Source organism: Octopus bimaculoides, chromosome 20, assembly GCF_001194135.2.
Source record: "Octopus bimaculoides isolate UCB-OBI-ISO-001 chromosome 20, ASM119413v2, whole genome shotgun sequence".
NCBI lineage: Eukaryota > Metazoa > Mollusca > Cephalopoda > Octopoda > Octopodidae > Octopus > Octopus bimaculoides.
This window is the reverse complement of record NC_069000.1, coordinates 25,432,444-25,443,787: the sequence shown is the minus strand read 5'-3', so window position 1 is coordinate 25,443,787 and position 11,344 is coordinate 25,432,444. Positions and strand designations below refer to the sequence as shown.

At 37.9% G+C, this 11,344-nt stretch overlaps 1 protein-coding gene across 1 annotated transcript in view; it reads right to left on the bottom strand.

The window, feature by feature from the left end:
* Positions 1–4,814, bottom strand: part of LOC106882794 (ammonium transporter Rh type A) — a 33,896-nt gene extending 29,082 nt beyond the window's left edge. Inside the window, exons 1-3 of the mRNA XM_014933576.2 lie at positions 4,088–4,814; positions 3,014–3,206; positions 526–676 (exon numbers count right to left, since the gene is read on the bottom strand). Of these exons, the coding sequence (XP_014789062.1) occupies positions 526–676; positions 3,014–3,206; positions 4,088–4,205 (462 nt within the window). The 5' untranslated portion in view covers positions 4,206–4,814. The remainder of the gene's footprint in view (positions 1–525; positions 677–3,013; positions 3,207–4,087) is intronic.
* Positions 4,815–11,344: the final 6,530 nt, after the last annotated feature.

Sequence of the window (11,344 nt, the reverse complement as noted above, 5' to 3'; positions counted from 1 at the left end):
GGAGGAGGAGGAGGAGGAGGAGAAGGAGGAGGAGGAGAAGAAGGAGGATATGGTTTACCCACATTGTACTCTGACCGAGAAAAAATACTATGACAAAGAGATTTTGGCTGTGTTTAACAAATGTATTTTCAGAACATCACCTGATTGTTCCGTCATTCTTTCAGAGATCAAAATATTGTTATTTGGTGGAAATTTGTCCAGTATGTCCAGTACATAGAGGCCCACTCAAAGAAAGAAAGCAGGGAGACAAGAACATTGCTCTTCTTCAAACCAACAAATAAAAAATCTAACGAAAGCCCCGACCTATTAGTCTATTGTGATACTTCTCTCTTTTTTCTATTATCTTTCGAACGGTGAACGACACTCCACCCTACAATGTTCTGGACATCATGAGACAAACTACATATGATTCAGATGAATATGCACAACAATAGTAACAACCTACAGAACTTCTCAAAAACCAAACCTACACAATTAAGAAAAAAGAAAGGAAAAAAGAAATTGGCAATAAAAAGTAATACCTACTTTTAAAATATGTATTCCAACGAATTCATTCAGTTCGGCCACTAGAATTTCCACAATTGTCATCACAACCAATTGTATGTGGCTAATTTTACCAAAAACGGCACAGTATGATATTAAGACGTTGGCCACGGCAAAATCTCCGTCTGTTAAACTAGGGATCACAGATAATAATAACAACAACAACAACTACAACAACAACAACAACAATAATAATAATAATAATAATAATAATAATAATAATAATAATAATAATAATAATAATACTTTCTTTTATTGGCTACAAGGGCCGAACACAAAGCAAATAGCGACAATACAATACAAGGGACAAGTGGGGTGTTGAACAATGCCGTGTATAGAATAAGTAACAAAAAGCGAATAACAAAACAATTAAACAATAAAAATTCACCCAAAAGGTGAGGGAGTTCCTCACAGGGACAACCACAGAACCCCACACAACCTGGTTATCCCGACTGCCAGGCAAGATATTTCTGGAAGTTATCCATAGGCCCCGGCCCAAAAGTCCTCCGGAAAATACTAGTTAATTTATCCCTTCCGATTAATTGATCCCAGAGTTTTCCCAAGGACGTCGTCTCTCTTGCCCGTCACTAAATCCCCTATAGGACTCTATAGTGGCACTTCCACCGACCGCGTTGCCCGACTGACAGAAAGCTGTGAGCGCTTGCTGACAATCCAGGTGTTAGGCGCCCTTTCTTGGTCTACGTCTGATCCAGGACTGTAGCTCCATCAATGAGACGAGCTGCGGAAATCTTGCTTGACATACGACAACCACACCTGTTCACCGATAAGAAAATGCTGGAGATGTAGCCTCAGCGCAAGTCTGCGCATCATTAGTCATGGCATGCCCAGTCCTCCATTCAGCGGCTGTTGACAGCACATGGACCGTCTGGCGGGAAGAACACGTCCCTTCCACAAAAATGTGAAAAGCAAGCGCACCAGCTTGGTTGGCCATGAAGCAAGGCAAGGGACGACGGTCAGGCGATAATAGATGACGAAAGCAATATACGCATTCGCCACCTCTACCCGACCTTTCAAGGACAGCTTCCTCTCTGCCCATTTCTAGGTGAGATTGGGTACTCTGCTCGTTACCTTCTCCCAGCTCTTGTCCACCTGGAAGTCCGGACCAAAGCAGACCTCGAGCAATTTAACCAGTCCTTCTGTCCAGCGTTGTCGGTTGGCATGGACCTGCCCCTCCAGGTGCCGAGCTACAGTTCCACCGACTTTTCCTGATTAATTTTTGCTCCGGTTACCGCTTCGTACTCCTTCAAGGTAGAGCCGATCGCCTCGATTTCCGAGCTGTCCGACACTATTACGGTGACGTCGTCCGCATAAGCCTATATGAACCTCCCGCATCCTAGGTTAAGCGGGATGCCCTTTGAAATATCCAAATTCCTCAGTAATGGCTCGAGAACCAGAACGTACAGCAAGGGAGAGAGTGGGCATCCTTGATGGACCGAGCGAGTGATGCTAAACGATTAAGATAGATGGCCGTTTACTTTGACCACCGAACAGGTGCCACTATACATTGCAGCGTTCTAGCTTCTGAAAATGAGACCGAAGCCGGCCACCGCGAGGATAGCCTCCAAGTATTGATGGTCGACCCTGTCAAATGCTTTTGAATGATCCAAATTGATCAGAGCTCCACCTATGCCAGGTACCTTCCCTACCCTCTCTATGGTGTAGCGCGTAATGTGGAGGTTTTTGTGGATATATCTGTTCGGAAGAGCGCATTACCGACCAGCTCACCGATGACAAGCGCCAACCTCTTGGCTAAAACCTTGGCCAAAATCTTATAATCTGCGTTTAGCAGAGTTATGGGCCTAAAATTATCTATTTGGTCCCCCTTGTTCGGGTCCTTTTTCGGTAGCACCACCACGCCACGAAAGCAACAATTAATCCTGTGGTAATTGATGCAGTTGGCACATCAACCAAACTGCTACCTAAGAGACTGAAGGACATTAGAACTGAGACTCGGATTGAAGACCTGTAGAAAAATGTGATTATGTATTCCTCAAGAATCCTAAGAAAGTTTCCTAAAGTTGTCACCAAACTTCAAGACAATATGCCTGCATGTAATAGTTATAATAAAAATAACTCTTTCTATTATAGGCACAATGTATTCGGTCGACAACCTGAGTGTCATAGGTCTCTTCGATAAAAGCTGACCTGGATCTAAAAACAACTACAGCAATAATAACAATTACAAAAACAAAGCTATGTACTTATTGTCATCTACTTATATTAAGGTACAAATATTTTAGTTTCAGAGATGTGAAGTATTTAAAGAAAATATTACTGGATATTGGTCATATACTTAACAAAGTTAATAATTGGGTATTTAGCGGGGATATAGTATGGACCCCAACAAAGACATTGTCTGGGTACATAATCAAAGTGTTGCCGAGGATACCAGGCCAAAAAAGAGTCTTTGATAGATTTTCAACTTCGAATATATATAAAAATAACTTACGTAGAGTAATCCATCTTAATTTTGTTACTAACTACGCCTTCGGGACCAACGAACCCTTGAACAATCCAGGCCCATTGGACACCTAGGGCAGTTGCGAGTAAGTTAAAGCTGATCCCGGAGAAGGCATGTCGCTTCAGAAAAGTCAACAAGAAGCCGATACCCAAATAAAGCAGTCCTTGGATATCTTGAAAAACTGTCAAGAAAACAAAAAAAAAACATACAATTAGTCTGAGTTCTAATATTTGTTTTTCTTCTGACAATTTCATAATTGATATTTAATTGTAAAAATACATTAAGATATAACTGTCCTCGTTTTTTTTTTTAATTTCTTCTAAGATGCAATGACCGATATTTTATGAAAAACTGGGGATAGTGGTAATTGCATGGCTAAGAAGCTCGTTTTTTGATTACGATATTTTGGGTTCGATCCCAATGTGCTACAGCTTTGAGAATGTTCTAATCTCACCCTGACCAATACTTTCAGATTGAAATATGTCGGCAGAAGCTCTCCCTCTGTTGGTAGATCGATCGATCGATAGATAGATAGACAGATAGTTAGATAACTTTCTTTATTAGCCACACAGGGCTGAACACAGATGGGACAAATACAATATAGTTTTTCTTTTCGAGGGGGGCGAAAACAAAGTAAAAAAGAAACAAAAGTAGGGACAACAAGATAGATAGATAGATAGATAGATAGATAGATAGATACCAAGAGAGGGAGGGAGAGAGAGGTAGATCCATACGTTTGTAGATGTGTGTGACTATATCGGTCTAAATTTCTTGTGTTATTGACTCCAAAGGAGTCAATACCACAATACCACAAGATAAATTGCCTTTTGACAAATAGTGGGATTCATATTAATGAAGGCTATTCCCCAGCATGGACGCAGCCCAATGACATAAACCAGCAGCAGAATAGAAAGTTGTGGCGTTCATGACTTTCCAGAGGACTTAATGTGAAGAGGTTGACTAAGTTATATGAGGCCTTGTATTTTGGGGAAGAAAAATCAACGAGATAGGGGTAGGTCATAAATTAACAGGTACATATTGCGAATAGTTCATTCAGCTTACCTGCATAGGAAAATTCACTTTCGACATTTGTGTGTTCCATATACAATGCAAAGATCACAATGAAGATACCTTGCAAGCTACAAAGAATCAAACTTAACTTTCCTCGAAACCACACCATCCTATTCTTTTCTTTTCTCTTTTTTAAAAAAATACTTTAGCAAAATAGATATTGTATGGCTATTTTCTTTTTTGTTATTTTGTGGGTTTTTTCATCGAGTATTCCTGATAGTCTTTCTTCCTTTCATTACTTCTTCATTTAAAGTAAGTTCGCTTTCTTTTGTTTGTTCCTTTATTTCTTCTTCTTCTTCTTCTTCTTCTTCTTCTTCTTCTTCTTCTTCTTCTTCTTCTTCTTCTTCTTCTTCTTCCCCTTCCTCCCCTTCCTCCTCCTCCTTCTTCAACAACTAACCTTCCTTCTTGTTTCTTGCGACTTCTGAGTGTCTATTTTTTCCTAATATAATGTTCTATGCTTAAGCTTGGCAACACATTTTCTACCGCGTGTTTAAGTGGAATATGCCAAATGAGCGACTCCAGGAAAGCAACCAAGAAATATATTCTATACACACATATATGCATATGTGTGTGTGTGTGTGTGTGTGTGTGTGTGTGTGTGTGTGTGAGTGTGTGTGTGTGTGAGTGCGTTAGTGTTTATGTATCAGAGAAAGAGAGTGAGAGAAAGAGCAAAATAGACATACAAGCTGACATACAGATATTATACCCGTTTGTGCATGAGCCTGTATTTATATATAAATGCTAAAGCATATATTTAATATATGTATACAATATACATACATACATGCATATATATATATTATATATACAGGGAGAGAAAGAGAAAGATTTACCAGAATACATATATAAGCACGCACGCACGCATAGAGTGAGAGAGAGAGAAAAAGAGACGGAATGAAACAGTGATAAAAAATAAAGTTTACGTGATTAATCTACTAATCAATTACTTTAAAATACATAAATATGGTGAGGAACGATTTAAACCGTGTTTAATTAATGAAAATACCGCTCAGACACAGTCACTTTTCTCATATTTTTTAGTAGTGCTTCTATTTATGTATATAGTTCTTTTTTATTTATGTTTTCGTTATTTCTTTAGTAACAGTGAAATTCTATATATAAGTGAATTTATATGCGTGTATGTGGGGGATCTGTCTGTTTGTGTCTGTGTGTTTCTGTATGTGTGTGTGTGCGTGTGTTTATGTGTGTGTATGCGTATGTGTATGTTTAATAAGCAATTGTTATATCCATACCATGATTCCACACTCGTGTCCAGAAATATGGACCGTGACCTCAACACCCTAACCGGTGAGCCACGTTCCTTCACGCATACATACACACACATACCTACATGCATACATACATGCATATATGCATACATACATACATACATACATACATATATACATACACACACACATACATACATACATACATACATACATACATACATACATACATAGTGTATCCCTTGACCGAATTTTCATACATGAGGTCCATAACATCATAAGATTTGGAAGGCAGATCCTTGAGCAACACTCTTTGTCTGATAACCTAGAATACATGCCCAAAGAAGTCACACGACTCTACCACAACGTATATTCAGATGAAAGGATGCGCCTATATGAGCAGAAGACTATGCATGGATATGTTAGTAGAAAGCTCCGTGATGATAGTAACACTGAACATCAAAGTAGTTTTTCATGGACCAATAGTCGAATTAGAACATCCCACATTGAAGAGTATATGTTTGCAATCAAGGAACAGGAAATATCAACCAAGTACCTGATGCACAAAAGGAATAGAGATGCGGGGAAAGCCATAAAATGTGACAGCCGATGCAGATTTTGTGGAGTTCACACTGAAGATATCACACACATCATAAGCAGTTGTCCGAAAATGTCATCACGATCTACCGATGAGACATGATGTTCTAGCTAGGAGACTCTATAATGACATATGTCGGAAGGATAAACCTGAGAACAAAGAAATAAGAACCCACAGTATGGTAAAATCCATAGCCATTGATAATAAAAAGGAATGCTGGTGGAATGTACCAGTGAAGACATCAATAAAATGTAAGCACAACAGACCTGATATAATTATTTGGGATAGAGAAGAGAAACTGTGCACAGTTGTGGAAATTAGCTGCCCAGCAGATGTTAACATAAAGCTGAAGACCAGTAAGAGAACACCTATTTTGAACTATTGAGAAATCTGCAGTTACTCTATCCAGATTACAAGTTCAGGTTTATTCCTGTAATTATTGGGGCCCTGCGATATGTAACACACTGCATAAATATCAATCTTGAGAAATTGGCCTTCTCAAAACCAGAAAGGAGAGAGCTAATTCGAGGACTACAGATCCAATCCATCACTGGAACTGTAAAACTTTCCAGAAATTTATCATTCTTTCTCTATTGGTAAGAAATCTTGAAACAAACTGAACTATGACATACATGCATAGGAAACAGAAATACCAAAATTACACACTGTTTCTTTGTGGATGACTTGAAACTTTATGTAAAGAATATGCACAGGATGAAAAAGAGCCTTGATCTGGTTACAACATTCTCAAAGGAGATAGGGTTGGAGTTTGGTCAGAATAAATGTTGTTGTATGGTTGGGAAAAGGGGGGAAAACTACATCAGACAAGCAGCATCTCCATTAACAACTTGATTGTTTCCTCTATATCTGATGAGGGATGTTACAGGTATCTAGGGATAGATGAAAACATATCTTACAACGTTATCTGAAACAAAATACGTGTCATTTAAGAATATTACAGCCGAATAAAAGAAATTTGGACCTCATAACTCTCTGCATTCAATAAAACAGCGGCCCACAATGTTTACAATGCCAGTACTCATACCAACATTTGGGCTGTGAAAACCCGGAAAATACTAACAAGCACACATAATTTCCACATTAACAGTAACGCAGACTGTCTCTACCTAAAACGAAAACAAGGCGGCAGAGGCTTAACATCGATCTAAAATTCCTTGAATACCGTATCACATCCTTTCGGTAACATCTTGGAAGGCAGCTCCTTGAGCAGCATTCCATGCCCAAGTAAGTCGCACGACTCAACCGCAACGTATCATCAGATGAAAAGATGAGCATATATGGGCAGAAAACCATGTGTAGATATGTTAGTAGAAAGCTCAGAGATGATAGTAACATTGATCATCAAAGCAGTCTATCATGCACCAACAACCGGTTTATTATCTCCCATATTGAAGGGTATGCGTTGCAATCGAGGAACAAGAATATCAACCAAATACCTGATGCACAAAAGAAACAAAGGTGCAGTAAAAGCAGTAAAATGTAACATCCGATGTAGACTTTGCGGATTTAACACCGGAGATATTATCCACATCATAAGCAGTTGTTCAAAAATGTCATCACGATCTACCGATGAGATATGGTGTTGTAGCTAGGTCAGTGTATAACGAGGTCCGTCGAAAGAATAATCCCGAGGATAAAAAAATAAGAACCCACAGTATGGTAGAAGCCATAACCACTCATAATAAAAAGGAGTACTGGTGGAATGTCCCAGTGAAAACCTCAATAAAATGTAAGCACAATAAACCTGATATAATGATTTGGGATAAAGAGAAACTGTGTACAATTGTAGAAATTAGCTGCCCGGCGGATGTTAGCATAAGGCTGAAGATCAGTGAAAAAAAGAATACCTACGCTGAACTATTGAGAAAGCTGCAGATTACAAGTTTAAGTTTATGCCTGTAATTATTGGGGCACTGGAATATGTAACACACTGTCTAAATTCCAATCTTGAGAAATTAGGCTTCTCAAAACCAGAAAGGAGAAAGTTGATACGAAGACTACAAATCCAAGGCACCACTGGAACTGTAAAATTCTGTAAAACTTTCCAGAAGTTATCATTTAAGTATATATGAGCATGTCTAGATATGCTAATATATGCATACGTAAAGCAAAACATGCGTAAAGCAAAACATACAAATCTGCATGTACACAAACATACAAAAATACTGTTGTTGATGTTGAAATTCCAATGAAGGAGCCTTGGATCTAGGTTAGAAACCGACTCTTTCTCTATTGGCAAGAAATCTTAAAATAAAACTGAACAATGACATACATACATGGGGATTGCTCTATCTTCACTAATGATTGCTGCTCCTTTTATCATTTCCTTCTTGTCAATGGCATTACTAACCATCTGCTCATGATCAATTAGAACTCCATAATTGTGCGTTTCTCGCTTGTCAAGTCTACACGTTGCCATGCTTCCATTACCATAGGACTTTCAGGACATGGAATGATAAATGAGGGTACCATAAAGTGGCATCTGTACATCACTGAAATATAGTGATAAATGCTCGTACAACACCAATACCACTCTCTGAGTCTCTGTGATTGGTGCCTGGTGATGGGTCGAATTGAAATGACCAGTAATCACGTCAAACTGTAGGTTTTACATCAGAGTGTAGAAAGATACTGTGACAAAATTAGGGATCCCTTATTCCCGGTCATTATCATTAAGTAGCCGATGACTCTACTAATTTCATTTGTCATTTGATGGTAGTGTTACTGGTTTAGTCGCCGACGACCCGATATACATACATGCACACATATATGCATGCACGCACACATACATGCATACATACACACACACATACAGACAGACAGACAGACAGACAGACATAACTGTAGGTGACTATTCATTCGCGTCTAAATATCTTCATTGACTATTTCAATACTGACCTGGACAAATATGTTGCTACCTACCATTCTTCTCTAGAGATTAACCTTCTGCTAGATAAACAGTTTAGCGAAAGCTAAGTGCCGGTATCTCGTTTCCATTGGTTTTAAAGTGAAGCGGACACCGACCACAGAACTTCGAAGTCATAGCGCTTCGCGAGATAGTTTTGAACCTTTATTGGGTTTTGTCTGCCTTTTTGACAGATATTGTTAAAATTTCTTTGAGAACAATTCGGTCTTAGTAGACACAATACATGTGATCTTCTTCTAGCACATTAACAGTCCACCTAGTGGTCTCCTTTATATATACATATACAATAATCCTTTGAGATCTCAGATATTTTTTCTGAATCTCCTTGATTCTTTCAATATGCTTGTTCCCTGGTATTAAATTGATATTGATTAATATCCAATTTTTCTACCCAACTGTTTTAATTTATATATATATATATTTGAAGAAAAGCAACAAAAATGCATTAGGTTATAGCAGTACGTACGTTTCGTACAAACTTCATTTATTTATGTAGTGAGAACACCACATAAGATGTGTAATGAAAATGTACTCTTCAGCTGCATTTTCATTGCACATCTTATGTGGTGTTCTCACTACATAAATAAATGAAGTTTGTACGAAACGTACGTACTGTTATAACCTAATACATTTTTGTTGCTTTTCTTCAAATATTATTCACTAAATCTCTTGATTTTGTTTTTGGTTTTTACCCTACCAAATTCTGGTGCCTCAAACATTTTAAGTACCACGTTTAATCTTGATTAAATCTATATTATATATATATATATATATATATATATATATATATATATATATATATATGCGCGCGTGTGTATGTATGTATGTATGTATGTATGTATGCATACATATATGTATGTATATGAGGGTAAGGTGAAAAGTTCATAGGCTGACTATGAAGGAGTGATGCTAGAGCTGTGAAATTTTGCACACATTAATTTCAACCCTTCATATGAATAACTGCACTGTTTCTTTTCGGGTAAACTAACATCTGACTGTTCAAAGAACACTTCAAATGTAATTAGTAGCGACTTTTCTTGAAAATGGATTGAATTTGGCATCGTAATTTTATCAAATACCTTCAGAAAAAGGCTTTAGCCTCTAAGGACATTCGTGCTGACATGGTTGCTACATTAAGGGATGATACTTAACTCTATCAACAGTGCAAAAGTAAGCAGCTAAATTTAGAAGGGGAAGGGAGAGTCTTGAAGATGATCTAAGTTCTGGACATCGTACAACTGCCGCCATCGAGGAAAACATTGATCTTGTTCACCACATGTTGATGGATCACAAACTATTGACTATAAATCAAATAGCTAATACTATTAGCATATCCTGTGAAAGAGTTGAGAGTATTCTGTATAATGAACTTGGCACGACAAAAGTTTCTGTTCGGTGGGTTCCACATCTGAGACCTGATCAAAAGTGTCCCTGGTTGATCATATTATAAAATCTGACATTGTTTGGGGGTAGATCCAGGTGGTTTCCTTTAATGTTTCCTAACCCAGGATCGGCGTTGGAGTCATCACTTTAAGTCAGAGACAAAAAGATAGTCCATTCAGTGGAAACACCCCCTCACATGCTCCAAATAAGGTCAAGGTCATTTTTGGGGGTTGCAAAAGGGATTATGTTTATTGACTACATTCAAGAAGGCCACACTATGAATAGAGAATACTATGCCAACTTGCTGAGGCAGTTACGAAAGCCTATCAAGACCAAGCGCCCAGGAAAATTGACGAAAAGGGTCTTGATTCATCAGGACGATGTTCCGCACACAAGTTCTTGGTTTCAGTAGCTGTTGTGTGTGATTGCGGCTTTGAACTAGTTGATCAGTTACACTGTTCTCTTGATTTATCCCCATCTGACTATCTCCTGTTCTCCAACAGTATCGCAGTGATGATGACATTATATCTGCTGTGGATGTATTTTTTGACCAACAGGAAGAAAACTTTTTCACCAATGGTATTCAAGCACTGTAACACCGATAGATGAAATGTGTGGACCGCAAGGGGGACTATGTTGAGAAATAAACTTCATTTAGTTACATTTCATGAGAGTATCTTAGTCTGCCTATGAACTTTTCAGCCGACCCTGCAAAAAAAAAAAAACCAATGAAACCTTTAAAGACTTAAGACAAAAGATATTAAAGTGAAGAACCGATATTATTGCAACATTTACTAATCGATGCAGTAGAAGCATGTGTAGGTTTATTTGCTGCTTTATATATATTAAAAGGAATTAGAGGCTAATGCTACTTCGTAATAATACTTATAATTATTATTATTATTATTATTATTATTATTATTATTATTATTATTATTATTATTATCATCATTATTATTGGACTCTGCTCATGGATTTCAAAGAGGAAGGACGTGTGTTCGTGAGCTGTAAGTTTTTGTTCAATTTTTACAGATAATATTGTTGTATCTGTGGCCAGGCTGATTGGTGTCTTGCATTTTTTCATTTTTCAG